The 14825-nt window shown below is 33.1% G+C and overlaps 1 protein-coding gene across 1 annotated transcript in view; it reads left to right on the forward strand.

Annotated features, from left to right (window-relative positions):
- ASCC3 (activating signal cointegrator 1 complex subunit 3) overlaps positions 1 to 14825 on the forward strand; it is a 358425-nt gene that overhangs the window by 270148 nt on the left and 73452 nt on the right. Inside the window, exons 35-36 of the mRNA XM_021693642.2 lie at positions 3564 to 3675; positions 3871 to 4005. Coding sequence (XP_021549317.1) covers positions 3564 to 3675; positions 3871 to 4005 — 247 coding nt within the window. The remainder of the gene's footprint in view (positions 1 to 3563; positions 3676 to 3870; positions 4006 to 14825) is intronic.

Here is a 14825-nt window from a genome sequence, read left to right on the forward strand (position 1 = left end):
AGCATTGTAAATATTCAACCCTGCTTGTGTGCAGGTTGAGTCCAATATAGAGAAATCTTACAGAGCTCAGCCTCATAAATTAGAGCTTCTGACAAGTCAATTATTGTGAAACTGGGTTTCTCTGTGAAATAAATGAAATAGCATGCTGACAAAAAGGTAGGCTGTCTGTTTATGGCAGAGAAAAGACAATGACTTGATGATCCAATGCAGTGAGCATGAAACTACATTGTATCCTTTATCTGTAATTAAACAGTTGTGTAATATTTCTGTTTTAATAACCAGTAAATTGTAAATTTTGTACTGTGGAGAGTGCAACATGAAAACAGACCTTTTTACTTAGCTCTTGCTTGCTTTTTCAAGTTAGTGAAGTGATTGTTGAAATTAATGATATATAATGTTTTAAGCTAAATGCTTATAATTATTTGGGCTAGAAATTACCCAGTGACTGAAAAGTTCATGCAGTAGAAGCAAAGGCCATATAATGCTAATGAAGGTCATGTAAATATAAACTCCATTATTTATTCACAGAAAACTGTCAGAATATATTACCTCTCAAAATTTTATGTGACCTAGACATAATTTCATTTACATTTAGTTTATTTTACAGTGTCTTATAAATTATATAGTGTAGGTTAATTAGGATTAAGATGTAGGAAATCTTACTTTTATAAGGATTTGGAAATGTTATAAGTAAACTTAGGTCAAATATTAGCAAAGAATAATAGTATAAATCAGTGAAGTTACATCACAACAAAAATTACGCATGTTAGTGTTTGTGTTGGGTGTATAGAAGACAAGTTTTTTAATGTTTGAGATTTTCCTATTCTTGAATGTAATATTTTATCTAGCATTTTCTATTTTTAAAAGTTATCACTTTCTAAAAATAAATAAATAAAAGTTATCATTTATATATGCCAGGATACCCGAAGTAAACAATTTCAGGATTTTTTTTTTAATTCTAGATTACCCCCAGATTCCATAAAGATAAAAGTATTGATACTGAGTAAATTGAATGTCAATTCAATTACTTAAATTGAATTTTTGCATTTCTTCTCTTAGGCAAGTCAAGTGTGAGAGTGTTGGTGAGCGCATTAGAAAAGAAAAAATACCTGGAAGTTTTTTTAAGTTATTCTGAAAAATGTGTTGATTTATAGCAAGTTAGAGTATCTGTAATGTAGTCATCAAATAATTTGTTGTAATCTCAGAGACATAATTTTAATTGGATTTTTTTTTCGTTTTTGCAACTTATTTTAAATGTTTAAGAAATGTTTACCCTGACTGTACTTTATCTGAATAAAAGCTACAAATTAGTCTTAAAAACTTCCCAATAAACTTAGACAAACATTAGAAAGGGTATTAGCCCATCAGAATATACCTTGTAAATACATAAAACAGTGGCTAAAATAAATATTTAAAAAATTTATAATTTTTGAAGGAAAGTTTTTATCATAGATGGTTTTAATATTATTTGTAAGTATACTAAATTTGTTAAAGTAAAAAATGGTAAAATTGTTATTATTATACTAAATTTGTTAAAGTAAAAAATGGTGAAATTGTTACTCAGTTATATTTATAGGGTAATGGCTTATGGTAATCAGTAGCAGCATCCATGAGATTTTTTTGTTTTAAATTGCCTAGTAAATTTTTAGACAAAAATGGTATTTTAACTTTTTGTTTTTCATGGTAATATTATTTGCATAATGTCTTCCTTCTGTAATTTTAATTGCATAAAAAATTATTTGATTCTTGGTCTAGAAATTCTATTACTTATTCAGTTCCTGGGCACATTTTCACTGCTTTTTTTTTTTTCAATTTAGAAATAATTTTATCAACTATATATTAATCCAGACAGCTGAAAATCATGTTAGAAAATGTATAGATTTAGCAATCCAAAAGAATGTGAAATATAAAATAAACAATTCTGTTGTAGAAAGTTTGGCTGATAAATTCCATTTGTTGGAAAAAAATGAAAGACAACAAGTATCACTAATAATTTGGAATGGCTTTAGAGATCTCTTTTATGGGGCATTGAATGTCCAGAATTTTTATTTTCACCTTCTACAGCAGAATACATTATTCTAACTAATACTCCTTTTAGTCATTTTTCAGGATAAAGGAAGTATTTTCTAATGGTTTCTAATGCTTGATTTTCACTTTATATGCCTAGATAAAAGTTTGTACATTTTGTTTAAATTAACAACAGCACTGGTTTCAATACTTATTTATCTGTTCACTGATAAATATTGCTTTATTTTGGTCTGTGACAAGAACTTTTCCAGGAAAGGCAATAATTTCTCTGCAGATTAAAATGAAAAGTAACTGTTTCTCTTTTGTGAAAATTAAAATCATCAGCATATAATTATGATTTACAGTTATTTTCCCAAGTAAATAGTCTGTTATTAATCCTTATTCAGTGGAGGCTCTCATATTGGTATATCTAGCCATTTGTGCAAACTTCTCTTTCTATTGAAAGTATATCATGCCATCATTTAAGTCCTACTTTGTGTATTTTTAAATAAATTATTACAGTATGCTGACCCCAAATCTTTCCCTTTGAAGAAAGAAAAAATAGTCACCATACTTGGCCAGTTATGGTTTCCTTTAGGCCTCTCGCATTTGAGATTGTTAACACTTTCTTCCCAGACCAAGAATATCCCCTTTCTAGTTCTGTACAGAAGTACAACCTCTGTGCTGGGGGCTCAGTGATGAGTCTGTCCTGAGGTCACTTTACACTCCTGTTGCTTGATTTGGATGGAGATAGGACATACAATTCTCTATGCTGACCGGGGTATAGGATTCACCACCAGGAATTAGAGATCTGCCATGACATGGGGACATTCTGTAACCCTTTGAATCCATTCCCAGGCACAGATTCCTAGCGATCTTAGATATTTGGCAAGACACTTTTGGACTGAGAGGGAGGATCATTCAGGTGAATTGCATGTCCTTCAGCCTTTTACTCGGAAAATATACAGAGCTGAACCTGTGTGTTTTTTGTATATAGAAGCTTAGTTCAAATGCTTCATTGTTAGCTTGATGTCCCTTCCAATATTTAGGGTGACATGTAGTTATTACGCATTTAGAGAACAATAAATGACTAAATTTCCTGAAAGAATTCATCTGCTACCCAAATCAATAGTTCTTTGAGTTTTATAAAGTTACTGAGGATGGGTTTTTATATATAAAAGGGAATTATATACTTACATATAATATGCTTCTGTTTCTAAATCTAGTGTATACATTTAGTTTGCTGTAGATGTATAAAGTGAAGTCATGCCAGTTTTAACACTGGAAAGTTAGTATCTTTTTAATGTGATGCTGAATTTTATCTGCTTATCTTACATAGTTTTAATGTATTCTCATTGTTCTGTCCGCAAATCTTAGTATGGGAATTTTGATCTGTACGATGAAACTGGCGGTTGGCAGTTGTTTTACTTCTTTGATTTGTCATAAGTGTAGTTGTTCTTTGAAATTCTGAAAAAAAAATAGAATGATAAAAAATTGAAATGCTAATTTTAGTAGAAACTATCTTGAAATAAATAATGACCTTGCTTCTTTTCCAGCTACTACAATTTGAGTGATGTGAGCCATGATTCTGTGAACAAATTTCTGTCTAGTCTGGTTGAGAAGTCTCTGGTTGAATTGGAACATTCCTACTGTATTGAAATTGGAGAGGTATGACTCAGTCATATACATTCCAAGTGCAAAGACTGCCCAGCTTTTTAACAGTAGGGCTTTTGTTCTAATGATAACCAAAAATGTTAACAAAATTGTTGCAATAGCAACCTGCAGTAAGAACGATTAATTTTATGAATGTGTGTGCTTCTGTTGTACTTTTTATTTGTAATTTTATCTTTCTTTTTGAAATAGGATAATCGGAGCATTGAACCTCTGACATACGGCCGAATTGCTTCTTACTACTATTTGAAGCACCAAACAGTTAAAATGTTCAAAGAGCGTTTGAAACCTGAATGTGGTACCGAAGAATTGCTTTCAATTTTGAGTGTGAGTTTCATGATATTATTGTATTGCTTTTTAATATAAAGAGATTATATCTTCTGTATTTCATACCTTCTCTTTTAATTTGGGTCTTAAATTGCTGCCAGCCAGTGCCTCTAGAAATTCAGCAAACTGTTTATTTTTTTTTTTTTTAAGATTTTATTTTTTTGACAGAGAGAGACACAGCGAGAGAGGAAACACAAGCAGGGGGAGTGGGAGAGGGAGAAGCAGGCTTCCCACTGAGCAGGGAGCCCGATGTGTGGCTCGATCCCAGGACCCTGAGATCATGACCTGAGCTGAAGGCAGACGCTTAACGACTGAGCCACCCAGGTGCCCCATGAGCAAACTGTTTATAAAATCTTTTCCTCTGTCAAACAAGATCACTACAGAGCAACATATTTGGACCAAGTTTCCCTACATACTATATTATCCAAACTTGGGTACTTCTGAGAATGGAATGGGTCACTATTAATATTAAGCCAGGATAATAAGTATGAACTGGGCTATCCTCAGCAGCCAGATGATCACCCTATCCTTCAATATAATAACTTCTATGAATTATAATTGAAAACTTTTCTTACTGCTTCTTTTGGGTCTTTCTTGTTGAATCTATGATGTTCCTGAAGTTTCTTTACATAAGGACACACAATTATGATCTCTTAGAATTAACTAATGCCAAAAAAGCTGTTCAACTCCCTCCCCTGTCCCCCTTCCAAAATAAAAATACAACCAGATTTAGCACATGGTAAAAAAAAACAAAAACAAAAACTATACTGTGTTTGGTTTTCTTTTTTGGCCAAGAAGCTAAGAACTAAATTTTATATTGAAGCTAAAATTACTATTAGGAGTATTTTCTTCATTTTCCTTTCAGCATACTATATATGCATTTTGTCTTTGTTGAGTTTAAATATAATTTCCCACAGAACTGTGTTAGCACATTAGTCAAGATATATATTATAAATGAAAGCTATATATTATCTTACCCCTCAGGTACATTGATATGATTTTAAAGAGTTAAGAACCATTGGACTGTATAATGTCTTTAAGGTCCTTCTCTCATATAATCACTGATTCTGAGGTAGTTCACTTACTTATTAGCCTTTTTCTTACCTTCTTTGCTTATCATTCTCAGTTGGCTTCAATATCCCATTCACAGTTTCCAATTTTTCAGTGTTTTCCCTTTGAGAAGCTGGTTTGTAGATTTTGTGTGAACATAGGGCCAAGTACATTGTAGTGAGTCAGAAAATAGTTTATTAATGAATTGATGGATGGATGGATCCTGTATTCATCAGTTCTCTGTTATTTGCTCTATAGAAAAGAGTAGAGAATTCAAGTATATGAGGCAGCTATCAAAAAAAATTTTATGAAATTAAAAATTTGTTTCTGAAGTAAGAGTATGAAAAAATAAGAATTGTTTTTAGATCCCTAAGAATGAGGTTTTTATTATTTCCCAGTTAGAGAGTCATAAAAACATGATTTATCTGGGTGGAAGACAGTAAAATCATGGTTAATTAATTTGGGCAAGTATTTTAAACTAGTATCTGTTAGATTTAAGAATATAATTTTCCTTTCATATTTACCTACCTTGATATATTTATCTAATCTAATAATTAAAAGTATATACCTACCTTGGGAACACACGTAGTAAGAGCTAACACCTTTGAGCACTTTTCATGTGCTAAGCACTATTCTAGGAACTTTACATCAATAAATTCATTTGATCCTAACAATAACACTCATTTTATATTGATAACATCCCATTATTATTCCTATTTTACAGGTTAACTAACCTCTCTAAAGTTACACAGCAAGTGAATACTTCGCAATCTAGCCGCCCAAGTATGGGTTCTTAAGCACTGTCCTGCCTCATGTCACACACACACACACACACACACACACACACACACGCACGCACTCTGAAGTGGAAGATTTTGAGGTAGGAGATACGTGTTAAGACCGGATCCTAGATGCACATTTTGGATACTAACCCTTTATCAGAAATGTTATTTGCAAATATCTTCCATTCCATAGGTTGCCTTTTAGTTTTGTTGATTGTTTCCTTTGCTGTGCAGAAGTTTTTTTATCTTGATGAAGTCCCAGTAGTTCTTGCTTTTGTTTCCCTTGCCTCTGGAGACGTTTCTAGTAAGAAGTTGCTTTGGCTGATGTCAGTGGTTGCTGCCTGTGTTCTTCTCTAGAATTTTGATGGTTTCCTGTGTCACATTTAGGTCTTTCATCCATTTTTAATTTATTTTTATGTATGGTGTTAAAAAAATGGTCCAGTTTCATAGCTATGTTGCTATCCAGTTTTCCCAACAGCATTTGTTAAAGAGACCATCTTTTTTCCGTTGGATATTTTTTCCTGCTTTGTCTAATATTAGTTGATCATAGAGTTGTGGGTCCATTTCTAGGTTTTCTATTCTGTTCCATTGATCTGTGTGTCTGTTTTGTGCCAGTACCATACTATCTTGATGATTACAGCTTTGTAATAGAGCTTGAAGTCCGGAATTGTGATGCCTCCAGCTTTGCTTTTCTTTTTCAACATTCCTCTGGCTATTCGGGGTCTTTTGTGGTTCCACACAAATTTTAGAATTGTTTGTTTTAGCTCTGTGAAAAATGCTGGTGCTATTTTGGTAGGGGTTGCATTAAATATATAGATTGCTTTGGGTAGTATAGACATTTTAGCAATATTTGTCCTTCCAATCCATGAAAAAAAAAAAAAAGACTGGATGCACATTGTTTGTAAAGGTTTGTGAAAACCATATGCCCGTTACACTCTGTATCCCCCTCCACCCCACTAAAAAAAGACCCAAAAATATATCCAGTACCAAGAGAATTAAACTATTATCCTCTTCAGTCTTCTCTGAAAAGGCATTGATCAGAACAAGAGGTCTGTCCACATCCTTTCAGCAGCTTGTTTCTTTCCACCATTACAACCCCTGAAACCAGTTACACTGATCTCATGGTTTATTTTTATTAAAATAAGGTCAATTCTTGTGATACCTAAGCAAAACAAATCATCTGCAAATACATGTAAGATAAACTCAACAGTATATTTATATAGATATTGTTTGGGGTACCCCTTAATAATTTTCACAGCAACAGTGATGTCATCTCTTCATCCTATGGTGTTTAGTCCAGGAAACTTAGCCTGTGCTAAATAGCATCTAAGCCTGTAATATCTCAGTGACACTGATTTTTGAATGAGGATATAGGGGCATTAGAACTGTAGGACTCACATAGCCAAGGAGATCTGCAGGTACCACTGTTTTGTTAATTTCTTGTGTCAGAATTGCTTTCCATTCACTAGAGAACATATGTGTAACTAACAAAGAAATATTAAATAATAAAGCAAGATTGGATTTGAGGTAATTACAGTGCAATTTCTAGAATTCATTCTGTTGCTGAAAAGTACTTTTTAAATGTTCTGTTACCACACTAAAGATTCCTAAATGACTCACATAGCCTCATTATCTTTACTCTCACCTCCAAAAATGGATATTAAATCTCCTTGTGGTTTTGAAACAAGGAGAAAAGAGCAGCCAGACAGGAGCTCTGGAAAACAGGATGATAAACACAACAGGGCAAAGGAAACCAATAGGAGTGTCGTTAGTTTCAAAGGCACATTTTCATTATTATTGTTTTTATTATAATGCTTAATAATGTCACATTATACTTTTGAAAAATGCAGTATTAGAACTCATTCACTATCAGCATCTCCTTTTTAAAGGTAGTTATTGATGTTTCTAAAGTCATCTTTAAACTTTTTTTATTAATACATTATCTTTTTAAAGAAGTTTTAGTATTCCTGAGATCACAACTGAAAAGCTTCTATTCTCTTGAGTATTACTTTGATCTTACTCTAATACTTCCATCAGTTTAATTTTTTAGTGAATGAAGTTTTCTCATTTTATCTTAGGTTACATATTGTATTTAACTTTTTGTTTTCTTTCCTTTGGTATTAATGATAGTATAGAAAGTGTGTTCATTAAGATTTCCTTTGAGGTTCTCTATGTTGCAATGTGATTGATTATACTTGGCACAGAGAAAAAAACTAGAAGGTAACCAATCATAGAAGGAAAAAAGAATATTAAGACATTGATTCATTTTCACCAGGCATTTAAAAATACATAAATGTATTATTTCTCTTTATTTAACATCAAACATAGTTTCAGATGATAATCTCTTGATTTTACGTATTCATAACTGATAATTGATAGCTGTTTTTAGACCTCTTTCCCTTTAGAGAAGATAAGTATTTTGAATCTCATAGTTAGTGATAGAGTTGTTTTTCCTTTACTTAATTTAATTAGAATTCCTACTCTTTATTTAGTCATTTTGTATATCACTGTCAACTTTTCTGATTTTCTTTTTATAAAATAAGGATACAATTTTTTTGCCTTTATAATTACCAGTGTAGTTTCTTTCAAAAATAAAATTAAAAGCATTTAATCAGGTCATTTCATGACATGCTTCCTTGTACAGTGTTTTTGGCACTATAGACTTCCCTCTTCCAGTGTTCAAAGAAGATTGTCAGGTTTGATTAAAAAAAAAAAACATATATTAAGTTCATGTATACCCTGTCTTCTGAATTCTGTTCTTTTTCTTCTCTATCAGTAGAATGGTTGGGGTCAGACTGGTATTTTGCAGAATGGTATTATATTGACAATAATCATCCTTTTGACCAAAGGATGGACAAAGAGGAAATTTCTGAGTTTAAAGTTGAAAACTAAACTCTTCCCAATAGTAAAGAGCTAAGCTAAGTGATATTGTACTAAGAAATAAATATCTTGAGAAAAACATGTATCATATGATCTCACTGATATGAGGAATTCTTAATCTCAGGAAACAAACTGAGGGTTGTTGGAGTGGTGGGGGGGGGGAGGGTGGGGGTGGCTGGGGGATAGACATTGGGGAGGGTATGTGCTATGGTGAGCGCTGTGAATTGTGTAAGACTGTTGAATCACAGACCTGTGCCTCTGAAACAAATAATACATTATATGTTAAAAAAAAAAAAAAAGGAAGAAAGCAGGGGGGGAAGAATGAAGGGGGGGGGAAATCGGAGGGGGAGACGAACCATGAGAGACTATGGACTCTGAGAAACAAACTGAGGGTTCTAGAGGGGAGGGGGGCGGGGGGATGGGTTAGCCTGGTGATGGGTATTGAGGAGGGCATGTATTGAGTGGAGCACTGGGTGTTATCGCGAACAATGAATCATGGAACACTACATCAAAAACTAATGATGTACGAACCATGAGAGACGATGGACTCTGAAAAACAAACAGGGTTCTAGAGGGGAGGGGGGTGGGAGGATGGGTTAGCCTGGTGGTGGGTATTGAGGAGGGCACATTCTGCATGGAGCACTGGGTGTTATGCACAAACAATGAATCATGGAACACTACATCTAAAACTAATGATGTAATGTATGGTGATTAACATAAGAATAAAAAAAAAAGAAAAAAAAAGTAATGATGTAATGTATGGTGATTAACATAACGTAATAAAAAAAAGAAAAATATCTTTAAAAAAGAAAGAAATACCTTAAGCATAAAATGAAGTATGCATAATTTATATATTTTATCATTAATATGTTACTCTCTACATGGTCTGTGTTAAATTCTGTCAGTCATATTTCTACCCACAGACCATATACTGGTTCTTGTAAAAAAATATTTATTTTGTACCTATAATGTGTGAGGCTCTTTGTAGGGGCAGGAGATAGAATAGTGAACATTACTGACAAACATGTGAGAGAGAGAGTGTGACACACATACATATGCCAAATACATAGATTCAGAAAGGGCTGGAATGACTGTATTAATGATAAGACTACTGAAGAACTAAAAGACAAGGTGGAACTCTGCATGTCATATTTGGTGGGATAGATGGTGATCATTCCTTTACAGACAGAGAAGGTGGGGATTAGGATTAGACCTGTATGGCATTTACATGAGTTTTCTCTTGGCCCACTAGATACTTGGGATATTTTCATCCCTCCCAGTAATATAAGGAGTTTTGTTTGTTTTTTTTAAATGTGCCATGTGTTAAACTTCCAGGAACTAATTCTTGTTGGTTATTACTTCATTATATATAAATTTTTATTTCGGTCAACACTGAAAAAGAAAATACAGTTCCACTAATTTTTTTTTTTTTTTTAGTAACACCTCTTTTGAGACTTCCATTTCTCCTCATTTGTCTTCTTCCTAAGAAATTGAACTGTTTCTAGCTTACATCTTCAGATGTCATTGCCTTTAAATGATAGTTAAAAACTCTAAGGCCAAAGATTGGTACTGAGAGTATTTCTGTTCACTAATCTTATTCTATAATAGCAACCCATTTATTTAAATTTTGTCTTTCCAATACATCCATTAAAAAATAATACTATCTTTTATTGAGCACCTACTACATGCCAGGCATTTTATATACATCATTTGTAATCCATCAAACAGTGCTTCATGGTAAACATTAATTTACAGGTAATGAAATTGAAATTTAATGAGGTTACATTTTCCGGGTTCATAGAGAGTAGTTCTTTAGAATTCCTTCTCTATATCTTCCTTCCTCTCCAAGACATAGTTTATCGTTATCCAGTGTTTTAATTCCAACTGTAAAAAATTTTTAAAGCATGGAAGTATAAGGGCATATATTTTTTAAAAAGTTAATTAAAAAGCAGGAATACTTTTAAATTTATGTGTGGCCCTTGTAACTTAGAATTATAGATGTTAAATGCAGTTGTTAATTACTGTGACAAAATAATTATTTCAGTATTTCTTATTGGAAACATATATTTTAAGTTTTAAATGATATGATGCTATTTGGAAAGTTTAGCTATTTTATAAGAACTCTTGCCAAGTTTTTTTTAACACCATGAATTAATAAGCTTCATAATTAAGGCAGCTGCTTCACACTTCTATTGTTAACCAGTGACATTACATCTGTCTTGCTCCATTGATGCCCTCCTCCTACTTATTGAAGCATTTAGCAGTTTTGGCAACAGGGATTACATGGCATGGAGTAAGTAGTCTAATTAGATATAAGTGAAAATCCTGAGGGAAAAGGACATTTAAAAAGTAATTTAAAGAATCTCTTAATGATGTTGGCACTGAAAGCCCACATCTAGAGTAGAAAGTGCCTGTCATCATGGCAAACAAGGATCATGAGTTGATATGTTCAGTGAACTTTTAGAAGGTAACCTATTTTAAAACGATAATAGAAATGAAAAGATTTCAAAGTTAGAGAAAATTTATTTGAACAGATTTACGAATATGCTTGCTATCATTATTAATAGCTTTGAAAGAAAGCAGAATATGCCCCAAATGTATTCTGTCTCTAGAATTTCCAATAATTTTTTTTAAAAGATATACTCAGTTGTTATGGTTCTTGTGACTACACAGAAACATAAGATTATATATCAAATATCCAATCTGAAAAGTTGTGAAATTTTTATTTTTTCACAAAGCCTTGGATATTGACTAAAAGTATGGGTTTCATATGTTAATATAAAATAGAACCATTCCAAATTTAGAAAAGTACCAGAGCAATAAGATTTTTATATGTCAATAAACTTCCAGGTTTGGCAGTTCTCTGTACTGCTTTCTTTAAAAGCATACAGATTCTTCGCTCTGCCCATATATATTTTCAGTAATAGAGCATTTTTAATGCTCAAATTTTGTCCTGTTTGAGCACAACTACAAATCTTTTGGTAGAAAATTGCAAATACATCTTTCTCAAACATGAGATTGGAAAAATAAGCAATATTGTTTTAAAAAGAGAGAAATTTAAACCAAAACAAATAAAAAGGACAAGCCAGATATGAATAGCGTCAGTAGGGGACCCAGCGTGCAAAATTAAAGAGTTCATTAAAGGAATAATGAAAGGAAGGAGAGGTTAACTGAGTAACAGTGAACACCACCAACCTCGTGGCCTTCCATTTCCAAATAACCTCCTGACAATTGCAGAATCCCATCTGCTACTCTTTATCTTCCTGGTGGGGAAACCTAATGGGATATCTTCCAGGGTTTGTGAGAAGAGCGTCCCTAACCCTCAAGCTGGGGAGCTGCCTGGCATCTTTTGGACAGGCACAGATGGCAAATGTCTTGAAAAAAAGTTCTCTTTCTACTTCTCTTGGTCTCTTTCCCTTGAGACTTTCCCTCTTCTCCCTTATTTCTCAGCTTCTTCCCGGCTTTCTGTACATATAAGCTCTCCTCAGCACAGAGAAAAGTGCAATATTTTCCTGGTAAAAGACCTCAGTCTTAGATATATCTGTTGTGCTTCAATAGATTACTTCAAGATTTTTAAGCTGATTATGTTCTGATGAGCCTAAAATGTATTTATGATGTTACCTGAAATTTGTCCTGTTTTAAATTTTTGATTTTTTTTTTTTTTGGCTTCCTAAAATGTCCCACAGAATGACAACTGGCAATTATTAGGAATCTAATCGTTTGTGGTTAAGTAGAATTGTTAATTAAGAAATTATTTTACATATCAAAATATGAATAGCTTTGATATTTCTTTCTTTATCACCTAATTTAACTTCCTCATTTTGTCGAAGAACAAAGACCCATTCTTGCCCAAGAAGACACAATCAGTGTGGAAAAATAATATAAAAACTCAACTCTCAGTAGGGAAAGGGCAAAGTTGGAATTAGAATTCGTATCTCCCAGCAACCTTTTAAATGTCTTGTTTCTCCCTTTGCCATTTTATACTTTTCTTTTTCCTCTTCTTGCCTCTTATTTTGCCCTTTTATTTAAACTTACAAAGCACAAGGTACATAAAATACACCATTAACCTTCTCAGCCTAAGCTATCTATAAAAAATACTTTTGGCTTGTCAACATTTATTAAGATTTGCTAAGTGTTCTGTCCAATACTCAGTGTACTTTGGGGAATACCAAAGAAATGGAAGACCCATATCTTTTAAGGAGATTTGTCCTGGAGCCCAAAGATCCTAATAAAAACAAGGGATAGGCTTGTGCTAAATACCTGTCTCTTGGTTATTGCTGCTTAATATAGCTGTGCCTATGCATGAGAAGTGTTTAGTTGTACTTATGGCATTCAGAGCAGAAGAGTTGCTGACAATTGCTGTCCCCAAAAAGTCAGAATTACCAGCCTGGCCTATAGGCAGGAGGTGTATAAGTCATGGGGGCCATATAAGTATTTGCAAAAGGAGTCTACATTTAGACATTTTTTAATTACAAGTATAATCTTGGATGGTGTCATATAAATTATGTTTATAAAACTCCAGGGTAGTTTACAGGAATCATTTGGCAAAGAAAATCATCATTAATTTAGTTTTGAAAATATTTTATCTTGGTATCTCTGCTTAATTTAATGATATCAGATATCATAACTATTTAGAATTGTCAATACAGGGGTGCCTGGGTGGCTCAATCAGTTAAGCATCCAACTCTTGATTTTGGCACAGATCATGATCTCAGGGTCCTGGCATCGAGCCCTGCATTAGGCTCTACTCAGCGGCGAGTCTGCTTGAGATTCTCTCTCCCTTTTCTTCTCTCCCCTGTGCACGTGCATGCGCTCTCTCTCTCCAAAATAAATAAATAAATCTTTAATTTAAAAAAATATATATATTGGGACACCTGGGTAGCTCAGTCAGTTAAGTGTCTGCCTTCGGCTCAGGTCATGATCCCAGGGTCCTGGGATGGAGTCCCATATTGGGTTCCTTGCTCAGCAGAGAGCCTGCTTCTGCCTCTGCCTGCCGCTCCCCCTGCTTGTGCTCGCACGCTCTTTCTGTCAAATAAATAAATAAAATCTTAAAAAAAAAAAAAAGGAATTATTGATACCCATACCATCACATTGGGGAAATAAAAATAACATCAAAGATTATGATATTGCTGGAATCAAATCTCTTCCCTAAATTCTAGCCATTTGTCACTTCGTTCTGTGAGTCAGTAGAGTGTTGTTTAAACTTCAAAAATAAGTAGAAGATAAATTGAAACTTAAACATTGGATAAAATATTTTAAAATGCAGTTTTTGTATGCCAGAAATTGGTTTCTGCTCAAAATGTTTCTAATATAATCCCAATAAAGTTAAGTGCTCTAAAATCATTGTTAAGGTCCTATTGGTCCAGCAGGTGGAACAGTTCAGAAATCAATGCTAGCTCCTTCCTCAATTAATAATGGTGATCAGAAATTTTCCAAAAGGCTCATGGTTCCTGTCCTAAGTATCTTCCAAATACAAATAATGCCAAAACATTGTTTAAGCTAAATATATCATCCTGCCTTTTATTTTCAGAGAGCTGCCAAGTAGGTAAATAAGTGTAATTATTCCCAATACTTAAAGCCAACTCAGTGTATTTCAGTATCACTTCTGTATAGCAGAGCAAAAGAAAAACTAAACATCCTAATTTCTTTTCCAACCCCCAGTAAGTGGAGTCCACAATATTACATTTTTTTAGAAACATGGAATTTTAAAAGGAAAAAATAATCATAGACATACTCCTTGGTGCTGAGGGACATAATAGCCTTCTAGATTAACTAATGTGCCAGGCTTTTTCTTTATGTAATAATGTAGAAAAACAATAGAATCACTATGTGCTTAAAAATATATATTTTTTAAAAACTGTGTTGACAGTTTGGGATCAAACTTTTGTGAATTCTCTGTTGTAAAATATATTAAAGTGTATCTTAATATGTGTTTAAAAATAAGTCATTATATGTAGCCATCTCCCTGGTTTATTGAATTTTATTGTACAAATAATACTACTTTACAAGTTTAGAAGGCTTTTAGCGAAAACAGTACAATCATCCTTCCTTAATTTGTTATTTGGCTATATTTCCTTATACTTAATTTTTAATAGTGTTCACCCACTT

The sequence above is a fragment of the Neomonachus schauinslandi genome, chromosome 8 (assembly GCF_002201575.2).
Source record: "Neomonachus schauinslandi chromosome 8, ASM220157v2, whole genome shotgun sequence".
Classification (NCBI taxonomy): Eukaryota; Metazoa; Chordata; class Mammalia; order Carnivora; family Phocidae; genus Neomonachus; species Neomonachus schauinslandi.